Source organism: Pinus tabuliformis, chromosome Q (genome assembly GCF_031772625.1).
Source record: "Pinus tabuliformis cultivar Carrire ecotype Pingquan chromosome Q, CPIR1, whole genome shotgun sequence".
In the NCBI taxonomy this organism is placed as follows: domain Eukaryota; kingdom Viridiplantae; phylum Streptophyta; class Pinopsida; order Pinales; family Pinaceae; genus Pinus; species Pinus tabuliformis.
Window position 1 is genome coordinate 419988174 of NC_142296.1, and position 24993 is coordinate 420013166.

General features: G+C 38.6%; 1 protein-coding gene across 4 annotated transcripts in view; it reads right to left on the bottom strand.

Moving 5' to 3' along the window:
- LOC149219992 (putative aspartyl aminopeptidase) overlaps positions 1 to 24993 on the bottom strand; it is a 371039-nt gene that overhangs the window by 12207 nt on the left and 333839 nt on the right. The window contains exon 10 of one of the 4 annotated variants that reach the window (XM_089384594.1): positions 23194 to 23260. The exons of 2 other annotated variants lie outside the window; for them this stretch is intronic. In XM_089384594.1, coding sequence (XP_089240720.1) covers positions 23194 to 23260 — 67 coding nt within the window. Of the gene's footprint in view, positions 1 to 23193; positions 23261 to 23975; positions 24394 to 24993 lie in introns of those variants that run through there. One more of the 4 variants, XM_089384595.1, reaches the window with a different exon arrangement.

The following is a 24993-nucleotide window of genomic DNA, read 5'->3' on the forward strand; positions in this document are numbered from 1 at the left end:
CGAGACGTGAAGTTCATGGACGATCGAGCTTTCAGGAGTGTTAGTGTCAGTCAGTTCAGCCTGTCACCAGTAATCAAATATGCTCTTACAAGGTGTTGTTAGGGTGTCAAGTCAAATTTTTGTCATTTCAGTGAGTCTTCAAATAAAAATATTGGTCACTGGCTAGTGTGTCTAAGGCTATTTCCAGTCTCAAGGATTTCATATGTCGATCACTTTCATCACTCAGTTGAGTCTACCATCATAAAAACATCATTAACATCACTTCAGTCACATCATCATGGTCTCCATTCAGCTCAGTGTCACCGTTAGGTCATTAGGGTTAAGGTCACAAAATCAGTCATTTCATGATTAAATCCGGTAAATGAGGAGTGGCACTAGGTAAATTTGTTCAATAACACTTGATTTCAAATGTAATTTATGTTTCTATATGTAATAATGTTCCAAAGGTTCTAAAGTTACAAGAAGAGGTCCTAAGGCTACAAACTAAAAAAGGAAGTGAATTGGTGAGGTGGGCCATCCTACCTCATTAATCACTTAAACACCAAAAGAAAATTATAAAAGCACATGGAGGAGCTCATTCACACTCATTTGCACTTGTCTACCATCCTAGCATCGAGCTCCTCCCTCTTCTTTACAGAAAATTGTGATTCCATAGCTCTCACTGGCAAAAATTGACCCTCGCTGCGCACAAAGTCACAGACCCTTCGCTACGCACCTAGACAACACACTACGCACAGGAAGCCTTCGCTGCACACGGGGCATAGTTGTCCAAAATTGGTGTTTGACCACCAAAATCCATTTTTCAAAGCTCCTCTTCAGTCATTTCATCCTCTAGGCTCTATAACAAGTAAGTTTAATCATTTTCATGCCCTCCTTTGCCTCATATGTCAAGAAATTGATCAAATACTTCTTCTCCTAGGGTTTACATGATTTTCATGGTTTTGATCTTCAAATGATGAATTGTTGCCCTAAACCCTAGATTACTTGTCCCTACACCTCTATTTGCAGCTAATACACCATCTCCATCCATCACAAAGCCTCATTCCCTCATTTTCTATCATTTCCTGTAAACCCTAGCCTACCCTATCTCTTTCTACCGCAAGCCTGTGTTTTGGCCTTTTCCACCCTCTCCCCTCACTCATTTCCCAAAATTCCTTCTTCCCCTACTCACTGACATCATCCCCTACCCTCCTAAATTTCCTTAAAAATTTAGGCAACTCCTAAGTCCATCATACCACCTCATTCCCTCACAGCAGCAAATTTCACTGTTTTTGCTTGCCTTTCACCTAGGGTTTGAAGTATGGAGCCTGACTCATCACCATCAGAGAAGAACACCACATGGGACACCTTCATTGAGGTAGCCTTGAAAATGCATATAACCACTTCACCAAGCCAACACCAAACCATATCAGCACTGCCCATGGAGGTGGGGTCATCAAGCAAACATGACAAGGTTTCTAAGGCGCCTAGGCTTGAGGTGACCAAGACATATCAAAGAGGTAGAAGGCTTGTATTTGCTCCTCAAATTGAGGAAGGGGCCAAGCCTACTACATCAGCAGAACAAGGATCACCATCACATCATGAGGCTTCTTTGCAAGATGAGGATCCCATTGAGCATGACTTTGACCTAGTTGACTTGGAGGCACAAGATGAGCATCAAACCTTGCAACAAGTTATCAAAGAGAAGGATTCTCAGATCATGGAGCTCAAGGACAATTTGGCTAGGGCCAATTTCATCATTTCATTCCTTGAGCAAGAAAGCAATCAACTTAAGGCAAAACAGCGAGTCATGGAGAAAGAGAAATTCAAAGCCAAGAAACAAGAGATGAAAGGCAAGGCAGTAGTGGACCATGAGGACACTAAACAACATGAATGACATGTGGCAAGGAAGAGACCAAAGACAATGGGTCTTAGGAAGGCATTTCAAAGGGAAAGAGAACAAAAGCCACCAATGGAAGAATTAACCTTTGAAGAGAGGATTACCATGGAAATAAATGAGGACAGGGAGTTTTGGCTTGACAAAGTAAATTTCCACCTTGAGAAGCTCCTTGACAAGGCCAACATGGATAACAAGTTGCAAAGGAAAATGGCCATCCACTACTACAAGGAAAATCAACTTTGCAAGGGAAAAATCAAGGAGTTGAAGGCCCAACTAGATGAAACCCTAATCAGCCAAGAGGAGAAGGGTAAGTTAGATTTTCTTGCTGATGCATCCATGGTTGCATAATATACCTCATTAGGCATCTCTGGACAAATTTTGGGAGGATTTGGAGAAAATTTTGTGTTTTGGTGCAGACTAGTGTAGACTTGCAATTTTTGGCAATTTTTGTCTAGGAGTGCAATGAGCTCACGCTGCGCTTCTTCCTCAGAGCTCCAAATGATGGAAACTCAACATTTTTGGAAAGATTATGACCCCCTCAAACCCCATTTGCCCACTTTCCTGGTCCGGAGCTCAGTTTTTGAGAAATTTGCAAAAAAGAGGCCAAAAATCACCTTTCTGCCCCTCTTTTTCCATTTTGTTGCGCACCTAGAGACACCTTGGGAAAATGGCTATATCTCAGCCAAAAATGGATCATTTTGAGCACACAAATACTCTAAATACATCTACACTCTCCCAGCTTTCCAGAACATGCTTTAGATCTGGATTTGGACTTCAGCAAGGCACTCAAAAATGGCCTCCAACAGCTTGATACGCACCTGGAAATTTATGAGATTTTTGCAAAATTTTCACTGTTTAATAAGTTGTTTTTATGTTAACTTAGGCCCCATTAATGATATAAAACTCAAATCAAAGTCTAGAAGAAGAGTTTGTATTCAACCTTCTTAGTCTGACTTGTTGGTTGAGATATTCTTGGGAACTGTTCCACCACTCATGGATTTGACCCCTAAGGGTGGGGAAACTGTTTATTTTGGTCTATATGTATCATTTTCTTAGTCAAAGAGAAGGGTTGGACATTTGAGGAGAGAACTCTTGTAGCTTGTGCTTGAGCATTTTCAGGAAATCAAATTCATGTGCAGTGAGTTTGTGATCTTGTATTTTCTCTGTTATAGTTTCATATGAAAGATATTCATCTTCTCTTTCCATTCATCAGTTCTTCAGTGGTTTTTCCTTAAGTTTATAAGCATAATTCTTTTCATAAAGCTTTGTTTTGATGGGAATATCATTATGTGTTATTTTCTTTCTTGCTTAATGAATTCATGATATATATGCTCATTAAGACCTCTTATTTCTTCTGAACACTACACTACACTGACAAACCCTAAGCCATCACAAAACTATTGCTACCTTGCTCCTTTATATCTTTGTTGTTGTTACCCTTTTGATCCTTTGACCTAGTTACCTGGTTTTCATCCCTTGTCCAACATCAAAACCCTAAATTTTCAAAACCTATATGAGCCTAGCATATCTAGCCTAAAATCCTTTTATATTCCAATCAATTCTTTGGTTGTGATCTCATAGAGAGAGCCCTCTCTGGTTTGGTAGGGCTAGCTACCAAATTGAAAGCTTGGTCTATGGTTACCTCCGTCGATTCCTCTCAACCTGGGACATTGTGGGGGATAACAAGGAGATCTCGTGAGATGCCTGCAGGTGATCAGAATCAGTCAGCAGAAGCTCATTTGGTTCAGTTGCAAGGGCAGCCAATGGGACAGGTAGGAGGACAGTGACAAGAATCAAGTACTATGACTAGTACTAGTGTTTCCTCAAGTACAAGAAATCTGGGAAGTTCTTAGTAGATGGAGCAACAGAGGCAAGATGAGGAGGAGCTAGCTGAACCTCTCACAACTAGTGGTCGAGCCAGTAGAGAGGTTCGTTAGATAATAAGGGATGCAGAGGAATTTATTGGAACTCCTAGGACGAACAAAAGACAACGCAGACAGCCTGACAGGTACCAAGCGTTGGTGGCTCAGGTTGAAGAACCTTCCATCTTTCAGGAGGCCGCACAACATCAAGTGTCGATAGATGCCATGGTAAAAGAGTATAGCTCTATCAATTGGAGAAAGGAAATCACTCTTGAAAGAAAGATCTCTCTCATCAATGGCAAGTCATTTGAAGATGGGACTCAAAACCCTTAGATGTCTCTCAAAAGTTGCAGGAAGCTTTGGAGTCAAGATCATCTACAATCTATCTAGAAGAATCAATATTGAAAAATGCATAGTAACACTTATAGTTACATTTAATGATGAAAATGCATGGATCATTAAAAGTGGAGCCTCAAGACATATGACATGAGAAAGTGGACAACTACAAACTTTATCAAAAGGATCATCACCTCATGTAGTGGAGATTGGAGACAACAAAGCTATGAAGTCAAGGGTCTTAGATCTACCCCATGTTACTTGGGAGCGGGAGCGGGAGCGAAAACGGGAGCGGGAGCGACCATTTTCAGAAGCTCCCGGTTTGGGAGCGAATCCCGGAGCGATTTTTTAAAAATATATATATTTTTTAATTTTTGATACATATATGTCAACAAAAACATGTAGAATGATGAATTAGATATAAAAAACATAGAAAAGCATAGATTGAACCATATAACAACAATCATCTAGAAGTTATAATCTTCATCAACCACGTCCGCAAGTTAGTAACATAGTAACATACAACATATTGAGTCTCATGATTCATCAATCTTAAAGTTTAGAGCTTTCAAAATTCAATATATAACATTTATCATCATTGATCACCAAAGTTGTACTTGTAAGCTAAGTGTAACCATTACAACAAATAATATCTAACATGAAATGAAATGTTATAAAATGAAATGAAATGAAACAACTTTCAACTTTCATTACTAATGAGTTATAATTGCCAACTTCAAACTTAAATTGTCATATATTGTTTAAAAAAATATCATAATAAATATGAAAGAGTCACTAGTTATAAAAGCTACTAGAAACTAGAAAAGAGAATTAAATCTATTATCTATTTCTTATGCTTGGGTCTCTTGCCACCACGAGAAATGTCTAATTTTTTAGTCTTGTTGCAAAATCAGGATCTTTGTCATTAATATCAACCTCCAAGCATTAATATCCAGAGGTATCTTTGTCATTACCTTTGTATTTGTATAGGGATCTTTGTCATTAATATCACCCTCTAAGCATTTAACATAAGATAGAAAAAGCATAGCATGTCAAGTCAAGATTTTGTTTGAGTGATGCGTACATTTTTAGAAGGGTCATGATAGAGGAGTTCGACAACCAATGTCACTAACATCAAGGTACATAGAGGGATTGGTACTCTTGATTAAATACGAGTTCCATACCCTAATACATGACAAAATTCAATGGAAACATTGCAATCCCCCAATCCTGAAATCCTGAAAAACTGATAAGTCTGCTGGATTTTGAATGAAATCTAAAATTCTACTTTCTCCATATGAAATCCAATGAGGACGAAACCACTCTCAAACATCCTGAGTCATTTCATGGTAATGTTAAAAATTTAAGTAAAAGGATGAAAATGAAAATTAAAGAAAATGTCACTTTTACTTTAAGAATTTAACATTACCATGAATAGCATATCAATACTAGGGCCTACACTTGATCATTAAGCTGCCCCACTCAAAAACTATTTGTTTCTTTAAAAAAAAAATTGCATTTCGAACATTACTACAAAAAAAAAATGCAAAAAAGGCAAAACGCTCCCGAAAAGGCAGGGAGTGAAATTTTTTTTGGGGAGCGCGCTCCCGAAATCGCTTCCTTTTCGGGAGTGCGCTCCCGACCCGCTCCCGAGTCGCTCCCGCCCGGAGCGCGGATTGGGAGGGGGAGCGAGGGGGGGGGAGCGCTCCCCCGCAACTATGGATCTACCTCATTGAAATTGAAGAATGGTGGAAAGCTTCATCTCAATGACATCCTCTAAGTTCCAAGTTTGAAAAAGAATTTACTTCCTGTTTCTTATCTAGAAGATAAAGGAGATAGGACTGCTTTTGTAAATGGAAAAATTCTTGTTGGGGAAGGGACTCTAGCATTGATAAAGCAAGGGTTATTGGGATTCGTAAAGGAAGATTTTATAGACTTTTAACAAATTCTACTCAAGGTCTTGTTCACATGGATATTAGTTTCTTTGAACTTTGGCATAGAAGATATGGGCACCTTCAATATAAAATATTTCCCTCTTTAAGTAAAATGGTAAAAGGCATCCCCAACTTGAAGGAGAATCATGAAGGACTATGTAAGGGGAATGCTTTAGGGAAGAATACAAGGAAACCTTTTTCAAGTAGTGACTCAAGGTCTAAAGAAGTGTTAGACCTCATTCATTCAGATGTGTGTGGACCAATGGCAAATAAATCTCTTGGAGGCCATCTATACTATGCGACCTTCATTGATGATCATTCTAGGAAGACTTGGATTTATCTTTTCAAAACTAAGGATGAAGTCTATGAAAAATTCCAGGATTTCAAATCAGAGGTGGAGAATTTGACAAAAATGAAGATAAAGACTCTTAGATCTGACAATGGTGGTGAATATACATCTAAGGAACTCATAGCCCTTTGCAAAGAAGTAGGTATTAAAAGGAATCTCATAGTTCCTCATAATCCCAAACAAAATGTAGTAGAAAGGAAGAATACGACCATTGAAGAATGTATCAAGACCATGATATTTGATCAAGACATTCCAAAATTCTTATGCGGAGAAGCAACAATGACAACAATATACATACAAAATAGACGTCCTCATAGAATTCTTGAGAATATGACACCAAAGGAAGCATTCTCAGGAAAGAAGTCGTATGTAGATCATCTTTGTATCTTTGGATGCCATGCCTACATTCACATTCTAAAAGATAAAAGAAAGAAGTTAGAATCTACTAGTCTAAAGGGAATTGTTGATTTCGGGTAGCATCGGATGTGCTCTAGCCACAAAAATTGGTGGAGAGGCTAAAGCACATGAGATCTCCAATACCCAAAAATGGTTTGAGCCAGTGTTGCACGAAGCACCCCCCCCCCACGGTTCCAAGCCCCAAAGCGCGTCCCGTACGGAAGCGCCTAGGAAGCTTGGTCGGAAGCGCCGCTTCGGCATTTTTTGCCGCTTCCTGGACTTTTTGGAAGCGTGGCACTTCCGAAGCGCTGAAACGCGCTTCGTACAACGCTTCGGGCGTCAGAGGCGTTGCGCTTCGAAGGGGGAAGCGTACGCTTCCGTATGCTTTCCGTACGCTTTTGGAAAAGCTTCCGGAAAAGCGTTTGGAAAATCATTTTTTTTTTCAATTTTTATTTTTATTTTTGGTGAGTTTTCTTGTTGGGGATGGGTCCACCTTGGGTTAGGGTGACGAATGAAGGCAAAAAAATAAATAAATATAGCATATGCTCCCTCATGGTAATGTTAAATTCTTAAAGTAAAAGTGACATTCTCCTTTATTTTTCATTTTCATCCTTTTACTTAAATTTTTAACATTACCATGAAATGACTCAAGATGTTTGAGAGTGGTTCCAGCCTCATTGGACTTCATATGGAGAAAATAGAATTTCATATCCTATTCAAAATTCAGCAGACTTAATAGTTTTCAGGAATTTAGGATCAATGGGATTGTGGCATTTCATTAGATTATATCAAGTATTAAGGTATGCGATTAGCGTTTAATCAAGAGCACCAAGCCCTATATGTACCTAGTGTTGGTGGTGTTAATTGTTGAACTCCTTTGTCACGTGGCACGCCCTTAGCAAAAAATTACCTTTCAATCAAGTCAAAATCATCGATCAAGCATCTTAAGCTTTTTCTACCATATTTTAAGTCTTGAGTTAGGTAGTTTGATCAAAATTGGGCAATGTTGACTAATATCCCTAGACAATCGAGGTAGAGGCAAAGGCTAGACAAGAGGAGAAGAATCTAGATTCTAAATGGTTGATGCTCAAATAATTAATCATTAATGTACAATGGATGCCATATCTATCTTGATTTATGCAAAAATATGCATGTTTTCATGTCTTCTACAATTAATTTGGTATTTGGGGTGTTTGTTTTGAGTATAAATGCAAAAAAATATAATATATATATATATATATATATATATATATATATATATATATATATATATGTATAGCAGACGCTTCGCTTCCTAGATTTTTGGAAAATGACGCTTCGGCGTCCCCGCTTCCAAAAAACACTTCCACTTTTCTTCCGCTTCGTGCAACATTGGTTTGAGCGAATTCTAAACAATTTGGAAGATATTAAAATAATTAATATTTTTAATGGAGTCCCTAAGTCTAAACTTAAGGAAAATAAAATACTAATGTGAATTAATATAAAACAATGCTAGAAGGGTCCAAAAGTCATGGATCAAGCCAGAGTTAATTTTAGCCGTTGATTAGGGACTTAATCTCGGTCGTTGATTTTTCAACGGGAAAAGTATAAGAGGAGGCTTGAGGGTCACTTGAAGAACACACTGAGGGAGACTAGTCAATCAATTTCTGGAGCGGGGTTAGCTGAGAAATTCAAACTAGTGATCTAGTGAGCAATCAGGAGGCAGCAAGTACGGAACAGAGAAACAGGATCAAGCACTCGAGACCAGCGCTGAGGCAGGAGAGGCAGACGCAGGGCATTTCAGGCAGACGCAGAGGCAGCAGGAGACTGCGCAGTCACTAGAGGGCCTACGTGGGTGACGCAGAGAGGCCTAGGGCTGACGCAGTCAAGCAGGGGCTAACGCAGAGTGTCTGGGAGCCACGCAGAGGTCAGCCAAGCTGACGCTGGGATTGGGAGAAGTGCTGGAGAATTTTTCTCTCTGTGGGTAAGCCAATTTGGCACCCTGTTGTACTGAAGAATTGTTGAATAATAAAATCCTCCATTGCTACACCGGTTTTCCCACATTGGGTTTTTCCGGGGACTGTTGTCCAAAATATCTGTGTCAATGTGTTGATTCTTGTACATGTGTTTGTTTCTGTATTACGGTGTGATATCTGCAACAGAATTTATTTTAATGTTTATTGAAGGAATTTCATAAATAACTTACTGAAGAATAAGTAGGAAAAGTAAATCAGATGTTGCAGTCATAGAATTTTCACACGGTATCGAAGCCAAGTTATCAGAGACAGGAAGGGAAAATCAGTTATGGGTCGAGACCACAATGCAGAGGCATCCACGTCAGGGGACTCGCACAAATTTTCAGAAGATTGCACAAGAGAAAGAGACTTCGATTTCTCTATGTTGGCTTCTAGGCTGGAAGAAGTGGCTTGTATGACTAGTTCTGCATCATCAGAAGTGTGGTATATAGACAGTGGAGCCTCGTGGCATATGATGGGAATCAGGGAATGTTTCTCAGAATATCGAGAAGAGAAGATGAACTTTCAGATCACCATGGGGAACAAGGCAAAGTGTACTCCAATAGGGAAGGGTACCATAGTTTTTCAAACAAAATCGGGAGAACGGTTCCGTGCTACAAATGTGTTGCATGTACCAGGATTGGGGATGAACTTACTTTCCGTGTCGCAACTTCAAGGCAAGGGCTATGATGTCTACTTCATCAAGGAGAAGGTATATGTCAAACACCTGAGCTGGAAAAAGAAAGTGCAGATCGGGATCAAAAGTAACAGGTTGTATAGATTACAACTAGAATCACCAATGGCACTAATAGGCAGTCATGGAGACAAGGACTTGAATGAACTATGGCACAGAAGAATGGGTCATTTGCACCATGGAGCTCTGAGAATTCTCAGGAGCACTGTAACAGGAGTTCCAGATCTGAGTACGGAACGAGATGATGTAAGCAGAGGATGCACTCTATGCCAAGGCAACATTTCCTAGGAGCAAACACAGGGCCAAGAGTGTACTAGGATTGATACACTCAGATATCTACGGACCTATGTCTGTCAAAGCTCTCAGTGGTGCCAAGTATTTCCTTACATTCATTGATGACCACTCAAGGAAAACTTGGATTTATTTTTTGAAAACCAAGGACGAGGTTTTCTGTTGATTCAAAGAGTTCAAGGCTCTGGTGGAGAATCTGACTAGGAAGAAAATAAAAGTTTTGCGCTCAAATAATGGTGGAGAGTATGTCGATAAAGACTTCACTGATTTTTGTGCTAAGGAGGGCATCAGAAGAGAGTGGACAACTCCCTACAATCCAGAGCAAAATGGAGTAGCAGAAAGAAAGAACAGGACTATTGTAGAAGCAGCTAGGGCCATGATGTATGATCAGGATATGCCGAAATTCCTGTGGGCGGAAGCATGCAACACAGCAGTCTATGTTTAGAACAGGACTCCTCATCGGGCATTGGGAAAAATTACTACAGAGAAAGTTTTCACAGGGAAGACACCTGAAGTCAGTCATTTCAAGATATTTGGGAGTTTAGCATATTGCCACATACCAGACGAAAAGAGGAAGAAGCTAGATCAAACTGCGGAAAAGGGATATCTGATGGGATATAGTGAGAACGCTATGGAATACAGTATCTCCCTTCCAGGGAGCAGGAAGGTAGTAGTTCGACGAGATGTAAAGTTCATGGAGGACAAGGCTTTCAGAAAATCTCGTGAGATGCCTTTCGAGGAGCAGTCAAAAGAGGAGCCACTGGTTAAGCCTCTTCAACCAACGGAAGTAAAAAAGTCTTCCCCGCGTTAGGAAGATTCTCAGGATGAGGAGGAGGAGCTAATGGAAGCACCTGCTAGTAGAGGAAGAACTAGCAGGGAACTTCGTCAAATTCTACGAGATGTAGAGGACTTCATCAGTGCGCCAAGAAACAATAAGAGGGAGCGAAAACAGCGAGATAGATATCAGGCATTAGTAGCTCAGGATGGGGAGCCTGCCAGTTTCAAGGAGGCAGCTCAACATCAAGTTTGGCTAGACGCGATGGTAGAGGAGTACAACTCCATAATGGTGAACGATGTCTGGGAGGTAGTGCCAAGGCCTCAAGACAAATCAGTGGTAGGTTCGAGATGGATCTACAAGATCAAATATGCTGCAGACGACAGTGTTGAGAAATACAAGGCCAGGTTTGTGGCTAAGGGGTATGCTCAAAAGGAAGGAATTGACTACGAGGAGACCTTCGCCCCGGTAGCCAAGTATACGTCTATTAGGACTGTGATATCTCTTGTAGCTCAGATGGGATGGGAGATTCATCAAATGGATGTCAAAACGGCTTTTCTGAATGGGGTAATAGAAGAAGAGGTATACATTGAACAAACAGAGGGCTTTGAGACACATGAGAAAAAGTCTCATGTAAGCAAACTGAAGAAAGCCTTGTATGGGCTGAAACAAGAACCTAGGGCATGGTATGGTCGAATAGATGGCTACTTGCAGAAGATGGGATTTGTCAAGAGTGACGTGGATCCGAATCTCTACTATCTGTTTGTAGAGAACGAGCGGCTAATCTTAGTATTGTATGTGGATGATCTCTTTCTAACAAGATCATCTAGGCTCATTGGGGACTGCAAAAGGAATCTAGCCACAGAATTCGTTATGAAGGATTTGGGATGAATGCATTACTTCCTAGGGTTGGAAGTTTCGCAGTTGAAAGGAGAAATCTTCCTTGGGCAAGGGAGGTATGCTACAGAAATCCTGAAAAGATTCAGGATGGAGGATTGTAGACCCATGGCTACTCCAATGATCACCAACGGGAAGAAGATTGATGCATCAGAAGGCAAGGATGTTGATCCCACCCTATACAAGCATCTCATAGAATCCGTAATGTATCTGGTCAACACAAGGCCAGACATTTGCTACATTGTCAACACCCTCAATCAAGTCATGGTGGAACTGAAAAGGGTACACTGAGCAGCAGCCAAACACGTTCTCAGGTATTTATAAGGAACAGTCGATTATGGACTCTTGTACACCAAAGCTAAGGATATCAGTTTGAGTGGATTTACTGATGCAGATTGGGCAGGAAGTTCAATGGATCGAAAAAGTACCTCTAGGTACTATTTCAACATTAGATCAGGAATGACCTCCTAGTGCAATAGGAAACAAAAGTCCATGGCTCTGAGCTCATCTAAGGCAGAATATATGGTGGCGAGCATAGCTTCGTGTGAGGCCATATGGTTTAGAAAACTGCTTGTGAACCTATTCAAAAGGATTATGAAGGCGACCAAGATCATGTGCGATAATCAGAGTTGCATCAAGTTCTCTGAGAATCCAGTGTTTCATGATAGGTCGAAGCATATTGATATCTGATGTCACTTTGTCAGGGACTGTGTCCAACGAGGAGCTGTACAGTTGAGCTACACTCCTACAGGAGAACAGGTGGTGGACATCCTCACCAAGGCCCTTGGAAGGACAAGTTTGACTACTTTAGGGAAAAGATGGGGATGGTAAAGAACCCATTTCAGTAGCAGAAATGGGAGTGATAACAACACGGATGCAGAGGGAGTTGCAGTATGAATTCAGTGTTGGGAGAAAGGACCAACAACAGCACGGATGTAGAGGGAGTTGTCATACAGATGCAGCAGTGGCAGTAGCAAAGCCATGCGTAGCAGTACAGGATGCAGCAGTCCAGAGGATGTTGGGCAGGAAGGATTAGCATCAGCACATTGACCGATGCCGGATGATCAGGGTGATACTCAGTGAAGAGTATTACTAGAGCACAGTCCTTGCTAAGAGGGAGTGATGATTTCGGGTAGCACTGAATGTGCTCTAGCCACGAAAATTGGTGGAGAGGCTAAAGCACATGAGATCTCCAATACCCAGAAATGGTTTGGGAAAATTCTAAACAGTTTGAGAGATATTAAAATAATTAATATTTTGAATGGAGTCCCTAAGTCTAAACTTAGAGAAAATAAAATATTAACGTGAATTAATATAAAATTGTGTTAGAAGGGTCCAAAAGTCATGGATCAAGCCAGAGTTAATCTTAGCCATTGATTAGGGGCTTAGTCTCGGTCATTGATTTTTCAACGAGAAAAGTATAAGAGGAGGCTTGAGAGTCACTTGGAGAACACACTAAGGGAGACTAGTCAGTTCAATTTCTAGAGAGGGGTTCGCTGAGAAATTCAAACTAGTGGTCTAGTGAGCAGTCGGGAGGCAGCAAGTATGGAACAAAGAGACGGGATCAGGCACTGGAAACCAGCGCTGAGGCAGGAGAGGCAAACGCAGGGCGTTTAAGGCAGACGCAGAGGCAGCAGGAGACTGCGCAGTCACTAGAGGGCCTGTGTGGGTGATGCAGAGAGGCCCAGGGATGATGTAGTCAAACAGGGGCTGTTTGGGAGCTACGCAGAGGTCAACAAAGCTGACGTTGGTACTGGGAGAAGTGCTGGAGAATTTTTCTCTCTATGGGTAAGCCAGTTTGGCACCCTGTTGTACTGAATTGCTGAATAATAAAATCCTCCCTTGCTGCACCGGTTTTCCCACATTGGGTTTTTCCGGGGACTATTGTCCAAAATATCTGTGTCAATGTGTTGATTCTTGTACATGTGTTTGTTTCTGTATTACGGTGTGATATCTGCAGCAGAATTTATTTTAATGTTTAATGAAGGAATTTCATAAATAACTTATTGAAGAATAAGTAGGAAAAGTAAATCAAATGTTGCAGTGATAGAATTTTCACAGGAATCTTTGTTGGATATAGTCTTTCATCAAAAGCTTATAGAATCTACACAAGAGAAGATCATAGAATTGAAGTGAGTAGAGATGTAATATTTGATGAAAACTTTGCATACAAGAAGTCCAAAGATATTCCTATTGAATCTGATGATGAATATATCCCTCGCTTTGAACAAGAAGAACATCACAACAATGCACCTACAAATCAAGAAAAAGAAGGACCAAGTGAACCCATTCAACTTACAATCATTCCCAAAGCAAAGAAGAAGACAAATTGGTTAAAAGTTACACTTGAAGATGCCAAAGGGCATGGAGCAGCAAAAGGTACTTTCAAAGAAAGCAAAAGACCAAAAAGGTACTCCGGATATGCAGCATATATGATAAAACTAATTGAAGTAGAACCAACTACATTTGAACAAGAAACTCATCATGATGAATGGAAGAAAGCCATACAAGAAGAATATCAACCAACCATGAAGAATGGGGTTTGGGAAATTGTTCCTAGACCTAATGACAAGTCTTTTATCACATCCAAATGGATCTAGAAAATCAAACATGTTGTTGATGTGAGTATAGATAAATACAAAGCAAGATTTGCAACAAGGGGATTCTCTCAAAAGGAAGGAGTGGACTACTAAGAAACATTTGCTCCTACCGCCAGGTACACTACCATTAGATCCTTGATTTCTTTAGTAGCTACTATTGGATGTGTTGTTGCCCAAACTGTACAGGCAAGATGCGACAATATTCAGGGCGGGGGTTGTCACTCTGATCCCTACCCTCTCTGTTCTAGTTGTCTCCCTACAACAAGCTATGGGGAGTAGTCCCTATGAAATGTGAAGATAGGAGATTTGTTGGCAACCAAAAAATCCGAGAGACACAATTGAATGGCCTAGCAACTTGGTTGAGATAGCAAGTTTAAATGATTAGATTAGATTATCATGGAAGACTAGTGCTTTAAATGGAGTCAATTTACTTGCTTTAAGACAGATTATTTACCAAGTTATTGGATGAACAGTGGTTGCCTAAGGGATGCTTCGCTATCCTAAATGAGATGCAAATCCTACAATCTAGGTGAGATGCAAAATCTTGGTTCATTTTAAGTTATATACCTATTCTAAATGTATCCTCCCTCTTATTTGTTTTGAAGCTAGTCTCTAGGGTAGTTTGTGAGAGAGAAGCCAAGGGGAAGCAAGCAAAGGCTTGGTTAACAATACCTCTCCTTAGGTTCTAACCATCTAATGTCTCCGACGCTGCAAAGGCTGTGGCTCTGAGAACTACAAGGTCACCATGTTAACCACTAAAGAGGTGCTAAACTACTTAAGCTAAATGAGAAAGGTGGGCCTATATCTCTATCGACCAAGCTTATGCTTGGAAACAAATTAACTAATGCAAAAGACTAAACCTAAGATGCAAGTACAAGATATGAGTGTTCTTTAGGTGAGATTACTTAATGTTCTTAAGTAATTGATTACAACAATCTTCAATGAATAATGAAGTACTTACACAATAGATGAATGACAATCCATTAGGGGATTTTTGAGGTCTAAAATGGGCCTCCTAAAGAAATTAAAAAATAATCTTGGAAATAATAAAATAAGATTAGATTACATCATCAAATTGAGGGAAAAAAGAAAAAACTATTTTTTCAACTCGCATTTTCAACTTATCTCCCTATGGGTTTAATCAAATTTCAAGCGGCAACACTCGTTGGATGCAGAATTTGATTCCTCATCCAAGGAGTACCCATGTTGCATACTTTTGATGGACTCTACTACACGAAAAATGAGAAATACATGAAAAAACATTATTACAATCACGTTTTTTATGTATTTCTCATTTTTCGTGTAGTAGAGTCCATCAAAAGTATGCAACATGGGTACTCCTTGGATGAGGAATCAAATTTTGCATCCAATGAGTACTCCCACTTGAAATTCGAATAAAACCTTAGGGAGATAAGTGAAAAATACGAATTGAAAAAATAGTTTTATTATTTTTTAATCTTTTTACTTTTTTCCTCCAAAAATAGTGAATCATCCCCCATGATTGACATCACCATCTTGAATCCTGTTGGTTCTTATAAAGTTATTTTGGCTGTACATTTTTCTTAGGAGGCCCATTTTAGACCTCAAAATTCCCCTAATGTCAACCACAAGGAGTGCCCAAAACTTAATGGTGCCAGAAAGTGTTACCACTAATATCAACAAACAATTGCTCAAGAGATAAATAATGCAAGATCAATGCTTCACCAATATGCCAATTAGATAGATGACTTATCACAACTAAGAGATATTGAATTCAATAATAAATCTACTTATCTAATGACAATAATGGCACTAAGAAATTTAGAGCATTTATCCACAATGCCACTTAGAGCAATTAGCCAATCACACTAAACACTCACCAATTTGATTAGGGTACATGTGTGTGTTAATGCAAGATTGCAAATAGATGATGATTATGCAAAAATGCAATCTGGATCAGCCAATAATCATATGATCGCAGCGATAGGAAAATCACTCAATAATCCAATTAAACATTTATTCAAAATCCACAAGATGCAAGAAATAATAGACAAGTGAGATTAGATAACCTTCAACCAATTTTATGAAATTTAATCACTATTGTAGGTATTTTTATGTGGCTGTAGCAAACATATCAAATCTGAAGATTACCCAACAGTCCACAAAAACCCACTTCTATGCACTCAAATTTAACTTTAGATTAATTATAAATGCCTTAGGTGATCAATTAGTAAATTTAGGCTTATTTAGAGTATGTTTAGGCCCTAAATATGTTGTTGTCATAAAATACTTCAGAATTCAAGTTTAGGACAATGATGAAACAAGAGGGTTAGAGAGCAAACCAAGAGGCCTTGAGGCCTTGTAGATGGATAATGAAGTTTCCAGTGGACTTGGCTACCTGCAATCACCAGGTTAGCTCTAATATTGCTGCAAAATCACAATGTTAGACCACTAAAATCATACAAAAATCAGAGATGACTAAATACAAGACTAGGGGCAGGGCTAGAAGGCTACAAAACCCCAAGATTAGGGCTAGAAGGGTGAACAAAGGGTTGGAAATGGCAAACAAGGGCGAAAAAAGGCCAAGGAGAAACACGGCAAAGGGAAATAAGCCCCTTAGGGCTGATGTCAAACCCTTAGAGGCTGACGTTGGGCAAGAAAAGGCCCTAGAGGGCCTGCAGCTAGGGTCCCAAGAGGACCAAAGGCTCCCAAGGGCATCATAAGCCCACATCTAGGCTGGAAAGAAGGGCTTGATGCCTCTAAAAGGCTAGATGGCTCCCCTAAAGGGAGGTCAAGACCCCAGGCCCTAGAGGGCCTACGGCTAGGGTCTCAAGGGGACCAAAGGCTCCTAGGGGCATCCTAAGCCCACAGCTAGGCTAGAAAGAAGGGGTTGATGCCTCTAGAAGGCTAGATGGCTTACCTAAAGGGAGGTCGAGACCCAAGAAGGTTGCGACTAGGGTTTACAAGGTCAAAATGGCCCGCGGCTCACCCAAATGAGGAGAAAAGGTTGACGCATAGGGAAAAGAAGGCACAGTTAAGCTGGAGAAGGTGGCAGCTAGGCCCTGGAGGCCTCAAAAAAATTTGGGACCCATGCAAATACCAAAATTCACCACAAATCACTGCAAAAATGTTGGATGTTGAGCCTGGAGGATGAATGAAGACTAAATCTTGTCTTCCTAGGCCTAGATCTGCCTCAAAAGCCCAGTAAAAATCTTCTTGACCAACTTGAAGTTCACCCACACAAATGAGTCAAAGAATGCCAAAACTCCAAACATATATACAAAATATAAAACCCCCAAAAAAATAAAACTCCAAGTGCTACAAAACAAATGGGTTAGAGATAATTTACAAATTATTTACAAATAATTGACAAATATACAATATTTACAAAATTTTACAATTTTTTGGAGAAATAATTTTGGATAAATAACAATGGATGAGCAAATTTCGAAAAATAAATATTGGCTGAAACCCTCCTGCAAAATCAAATACCATAAAGAAATCTCAAAGCCCAAACATAGTCAGCTCTTCCCCACAGTCTGTGAACTTGGAGCCCAAGGGCTAGCATACCTGTAAATCTCTATAATATTCTCAAGAAAATTGTTAGATCATATGGTGAATCAGATAACCTAAGATAGGATATATCAATAGAATGTTCTTATCATCGACAAATGAAATAGCAATAATTTATCAACATTCAGCTCAAAATAGGATCACACATAGCTAGCACATACCATAGATCAGCGGAAGAAAAACACCATGAACTGAACCCCAAAGTATTTCTATTATCATACAAAATGTTCACAACATAGCAGCAGCTCAATACCAACGTTCAAGAATTTACATCATCCAAAGATATTCAATAGAAACAAAATGACTTCTTTATATAGAAAAACCCCTCCAAGTGAAAAATAACAGCTAGTTGGCTTGATCCTTGTCAAAATAATCTTGAGCATTGAAAATAGCTTGATCATATTTCAATATCCAATGTCGAATTTTTTCATTTTGAGGAAAATTTCGAATTTTTCTTAAAACCCACTTTTAATTAATCCAAAAATTAATATTTTGGATTAATTTCCTCAAAAATTTGACTTTGACTTAACCACCAAGGTCCAAGGGCTCAAATTTTCTTAAAATATCTATTTTTCCCTTGGTGGAGGACCTCCAAAAATTGACTTCTCTTTGACCCACGAATTTTTTATTATTTTCCACTTAGAGAGAAATTAATTTCTCTATAATTATTTTTTGACTCAAAATTAATTAATTTTCTGGCTTAGGATTTTTATTTAATTTAGCTAGAAAAATTAATTAATTGACACTAGAGGGGATTAATATTTTTTCCACCCTCAAATATTTTAGCCATGGTGTCTAAATATGAGGAACCATGCACTAAAATATTTTTTACATCAAATTTTTACAATATCAACCCTTGAAAGGGGAAAACACATTTAGACTCATACCCTCAATAATTTATCTGATTATGCAACACAATACGACCTAGTATAGACTAAGTGATTTGTAATATTTAGCCAAATGTGCTTAAATTATTCCCAAACACACTTTTATAAAAAACTAGATATAACATTAAGACTCACCTAAGACCTTGTCAATGAATTCCACCCTAGCTTTGGGGTTTAAGCTGAAAGAAAAACTCTATAGATTATCCGTGTTTAGAAACACATAATTCGGTGAGTTTAAAAAACTTCCTACAATGAAATCCTTTGCCAAAATCAGAGGCTTACCTAGGTGTTGTTACATAATTAAATGGACATATTAGCGTCATTTACAATACAACTCGCAGAAATTAGGTTTACAATGATAAAATTATGTTGGCTGAAGGCTTTGAACTTTGAAAAAAAAAATTGCATCTTTGCATTCCACTTCCTTCGAGTTGTTGACAAAGTGTGGTCAACAGGATGGAACATCCACCAAATGGAGGTCAAAACAACCTTCTTGAATGGAACCATAGATGAAGAAGTGTACATTGAACAACCAAAGGTTTTGAGATACATAGCAGGGAATCTCATGTATGGAGGTTGAAGAAAGCTCTATATGGCTTGAAACAAGCACCTAGAGCTTGGTATGCTAGAATGGATGCCTATCTGTTAAGGATTGGATTTGTCAAAAGTTCTGCAGAACCAAATCTCTACATCACAGAAGTAAAGAATGAACCTGTCATTATTTTATTATGTGGATGATTTACTCATTATAGGTGTGTAGCATAGAATTCAAGATTGTAAGAAGAAGTTGGTGGTAGAATTTGAAATGAAAGATCTAGGACTCATGCATTACTATTTGGGCTTGGAAGTTTGGCAAAAACCTGGAGAAATCTATCTTGGTCAAGGAAAGTATATCATCAAGATTCTACAAAAGTTTGGTATGATGGATTCCAAGCCTATGACAACTCCAATGATCACCAATTTAAAGAAATTGAGAAGTTCAGATTCTATCTTCGTTGATCCTACATGTTATCGTCAATTGGTTGGCTCATTGATGTATTTGGTAAATACTAGACCTGATATAAGTTATGTAGTGAATGTTCTAAATCAATTTCAATTATAGCCACGTCATGATCATTAGATAGTTGACAAGCATAACTTAAGGTATTTATGTGGGACTAAACATCACTGCCTAAAGGGTGGCAGTGAGAAGGATGGAAGAAGCACTATTGATGGTTGTTTTAGTCTAGGATCCGCTATGATTTCCTAGATGAGTTGTAAACAAGATTTTGTTGCTTTTAATAGTGTTGAGGATGAATATGTTGTTGCTTGTAAAGTTGGAAAAGAAGCAGTTTGGTTGAGAAAACTTTTATCAGATTGATTTGAAGGACCCTTGGATCCCACAATTATAAATTGTGATAATCAAACCAGCATCAAAATGACTGTGGACCTCCTGTTTCATGTCAGGACTAAGCATATTAACAATAAGTATAGCTATATTATAAGTTTAGTACAAGATGGGGTCGTGAAGCTATAGTGTGTGCCAACAGATGAACAAGTAAGTTAGTAACTGATGCATTGACAAAATCTCTTCCCAACAAGAAGTTAGTTTACTTTAGGAGCATGCTTGGATTGGTGGATGTCTCTAATTTGGTTGAGAATGAGAGATGAGTACCATAAATTTGTTTGTATGATGATGGTACTGTTGTTTCCGCCTTGCACTCACACCTAAGTTAGTGAGAAAATCCCTTAACCCCACAAGGTGCGGTTGGTGCCAGAATCAAGAGATGGGGTTGTCACCTATTCCCAACTCTCTTCGTTTAAGCTCTCTCCTAGGCAAGCTAAGGGGGGAGGTACCTAAATGGTAAGCTAAGTTAAAAGTGATGTGAGGTTTCTAAAAGATGTCAAAGTTAATTTTGTTAAAATTGGCAACTAGAGCCAAACTCCATGTGGGTCATCTTATTAATGGCCGCTGATATTTTTCTTGGATCCCTCTCATCGAAAGGTGTAGGATTAATCTAAAGATCATCTGATTCCAATAAGTATTCATGGAGACATGAATTTATTTGTGTTATGGGACAATTCATCAAAGTCGGCCAGCAACCAAACAAACCCCACTTGTGCTCAACGTTTTAGTATAAATAGAGGTGGCCTTCAAGTCATTTCTACACACTCATTTGGGATCTCTTCCTCTCTACTTGTCTTTGGGTTTTAGTAGGAGGAGAGATCTTAAGGGATAATGTTGCCCTGATGGAGAAAGGATCTACGCTGCCCTAATGGAGATCTACGCTGCCCTAATGAAGAAGCCATAGATGCAGAAAGGAAGAGAGATCTAGAATGGTGAAGGAAGCCTACATAACGTAGCAAGGAAAGATCCAATTGCTGGTCTAGAAGAGACCCTATCGCTGTCCTAAAAGGCACCCATACACAGCCCTAAGAAGAGAGACCTACACGCTGATCAAAAGAGCCCTAGCCGCAGTTCTGTTCGTGCCCTAGTCACAGTCCATACACACCCTAACTGCTGGCCTTATTACGCACTAAGATGTTGCCCCACAGCCGCAATTTAAGAAGACTCTTATACGCTAGAAATAGGAGGCCTTATCTCCCTAGACGCAGTCATCTAATACGCTATCTCAAGAGGCCTCTATGCTGCCCTAACCGCAGTCCTCAATGGCAGTCAATGGGAGTTCTATGTAGCAAGTATACGCTGGAAAGGGGAGCCATTAATGCAGTAAAAAAGAAGACTATTCAAGCATGCCTCAGTCGCAGCCATGGAGGAGTCTTTCCTCAGCTAAAAGATGCCTAATATGACCTCACATTTGGACAGCAACAACGTCAAGCTTCAGGCAGATGAGGAAGGTCTGACAGTGGCTTCTATGACATGGAGAAGAGTGTTGAAGGGTATACGTTGAAGTCTGTCCAGCAAGGCAGCATATGTTAGAACTGTGTTGATAATAGTACAGTCACTTGGATGGAGAAAGGGGTGTGAACTTGATGAAGATTATGGACAATAAATTCTATGAGAGAAATCATTGTGTTGAAGACCTTGGTTGGAAACCTTTGGAGTAGCAAAGGGCACTATTAGAGGGAAGATTAATATAGGCCTAGGTTCAGTGACATTGGTGGAACTTCATCATTAATAGAAGGAAGATTGAAGAGCTGACCGTATGAAGGTACAAACTTCCTAGTGAGCAGCAAAGGAAGACTGTGTGTTAGGCCGTAGGCCATAACACCACAGTCAATATTTCATATGAGTATTTAAGTGCTCAAATCATTAGAATAATATATATGGAGTTGTCATGTTGCTGAAGCCATTAGAGGACTGTTTAATGCTGCTGTAATATAAGATGGACAGAGCTAGTGTCATGGGTTGGTTCAACTGACAAGGAGCAGCATGATGATGTAAGGGTCTCACCCTGAAGGACCTTATGCTGCAAATCAGTTGAAGATTGAAGGCTGCTCTCCGAGCTGCAGTCGTTGGTGTCAGGTGTATAATTGCATTGTGACATCTTCATGGTGAAGATCTCTGCTCTTATCAAGTCAAGTCAAAGTGTTGACTTTTGATGTATATGTATTATCTCTCTCTCTCTCTGCTGAACTATTGAAGAACAAATAAGAAGAATTGATCAAGGGTTTCCCCACTTTGGGGTTTGTCCCTGGCTAGTGCCACATCTTGTGTCCTCTTGTCTTGGCTTGTCTTCTGCGATTTATATTTATGTTCTATCTGCAATTTACTTTAATGCTGATATGATTGCTAATCTGAAAAAGATATTGAGCTAACTGTGAAAATTGAAATAAATTGCTCTATCATAGAACATACCTAAAATTAAAAGTAATTGATGCATTGACAAATTCTCTTCCCAACAAGAAGTTAGTTTATTTTAGGAGCCTGCTTGGATTGGTGGATGTCTCTGATTTGGTTGACAATGAGAGATGACTACCATAAAATTGTTTATATGATGATGGTATTGTTGTTTCCACCTTGCACTCACACCTAAGTTAGTGAGAAAATCCCTTAACCCCACAAAGTGCGGTTTGTGCCAAAATCAAGAGATGGGGTTGTCACCTATTCCCAACTCTCTTCATTTAAGCTCTCTCCTAGGCAAGCTAAGGGGGGAGGTCCCTAAATGGTAAGCTAAGTTGAAACTGATGTGAGGTATCTAAGAGATGTCAAAGTTAATTTGGATTACTTGAGATTATGAGCAAATATGATGAGCACTATAAAAATATACTTCAATAACCATCAGCACATAAATCAAAGACACACATATAAGATCAGTGCCTTCAATATTGCTTCAAAATAAATAACACTTGCTCTAAAATGAAATGAAACATAAGTAATCCTATCAATCAAAATAGATAGATGTTAGAAAAAGATAATATCACTTGCAAGATTAAAATTGCTCAAAGAAATGCTTTCAAAGTATAATCATTCACAATTCTAAAGCATGCAAAGAAGCAATATAAAATAACTTGCAAAATGAAAGAGATGGTATTTGCCCAAATGAGATATTACATAACAACCAATTCAAAACATTTTCATCGTGACAAGTATATATAAATAGATTGCAAGTAAAATAGCTTGAAAAGTAAAGTGTATTAACATGAAATGCACTTAACTAAGGTTAGATGCAATTATTTTGGTTAATTTTATGCTAAATGCTTACTTTAGGTGAGAGATTTTTCTCTTGAACTCTTGCCAAAGGGTAAAAATTGGGGTGACTGTAAGAAAGAGGTGTTGAGGACATGATGGTGTCGTTAACGATACCTTTCCCCTAAGTCTTACTTTCCAGCATGTGCATTCATTCCGACAAGGGGGCAAGTCACCTTCATAACTGCAGGGTCACACACTCTTTACCTTATTTCGTACCAATTGGAAGAATTTTCCAATAAAGTCTTTTCCGTATGATGTTTATCAACCAAGCTTATGCTTGCAGGTTAATTGAATTAAAATGCAAACTATGCTAAGATGCCTAAATGTGATGCAAGTAAATTTTCCAAAGAGATATTTGCAATGCTTCAAAATAATGGAAATGAGATGATGCTTAAAGTAAATTGCAAATGTAACTTCAATTGGACAAAAGAGATTAACTTGCAAGTGAATTAGAATGATACAAGTAAGTTTGCTTTGAAAAAGAGGAATTGCCTCAAGTAAATAGAAATTCTCACAATGATATAACTTCAAAATTATACAAGACACCTAAGCATAAGCTCAAATGAAATTGTGAATTGCTTCAAGATATGCCAATAAACTTGAGCAAAATTTAAATGATACGGAGTCACAAGTACAATGCTTGCATTTAAAGTATGTTTGAAAAATAAGTGATCAAGATAAAAAAAATAAAAAAAAATGAGCCTATAGCGAGGCAAGTGTATCCCAAAATAAAAGCAATATTGTTGAGCAACTAAATTAAACTTACCACATAACTCCAAAATACTTGCATGTAATAAATAAGTGCTCTAAAGCAAAATATCAACTTGTAATCTAAAGAAAAATGAAATGCAAAGCATCAAATGAACTTGTAACAAGATCTAAGTTAAAAATCGAAATGTGATGGTGAGGTTGTGTTAATTTTAAAGCATGCAAAATGAGCCAAAAAAGAAAGTTAGAAAAGATGAGATGCAAAATTAATCCACTCACACAAAATCCTCCTTCTAAATAAGGAGAAAAGATGTCTTGGGTAAAACCCAAGCTCCCACGAGAAAAAGAGAATTTTTATTATGATATTACAATGGAGTTAAAGCCTCTTAGAGAGCCACCCCAAAGATTGAAGGGAATTTGTACAATATTGAGAGCTAAAAATAGCTAAAATATCCATCCAAACAATAGAAACCTCAAGGGCCAAAGAAATCTTTCTAAAATCTGAAAATTACAATATCCACAAAGGCCCATGGCCTATCCTTCTTTGTAGCTCCTTCTAGTGTCCACGGCCTCCTTGAAATAAATCTCGAATTTCCTTGAGATGTCCTACAAGAAAACTAGTTAGAGTTCAATAGTCTTTCCTGAAGGCACTTGTTGTTAAAACTCCAACTATGGGTTGCAAAACTAAGACAAAATTAGTGTAAAAGAGCATGTAAGTATGATACAAAATAATATACAAAACCAAATCAAATGATGGAAGTGAACCCCATCACTTGCCTAATTTGGAAACTGCTCTTAAATAGCTAAATAATTTGATGAAAGCACAAATTTTAAAGAGATTAAAATTTAGAAGTATTTGCTTGTGTACAAACTATGTCAAAGAAAATCACTTTGTAAAATAAACTATGGAATTCAAAGAACTAATGATAGCTCCTTGGAGAATGTGTCAAGAGTAGGTTGGTCTCTCCAAAGACTTCCCCTCACGTTTGATATTTGATCCAACAAGATTCTCTTCAACAAAACTTCAATCCAACATTAGTCCCATATAGATTTAACAAATGCAATGATAATAAAACTATAGAAATTTATTGGAAAATAGCTAGAGATTTCTACACCTAGAACATACTCCTAAATCAATTGCCAATGCAAGATAACTTTACATTAACAAATTTACAAGAGCATATGGAAATAACATAAATCAAAAGC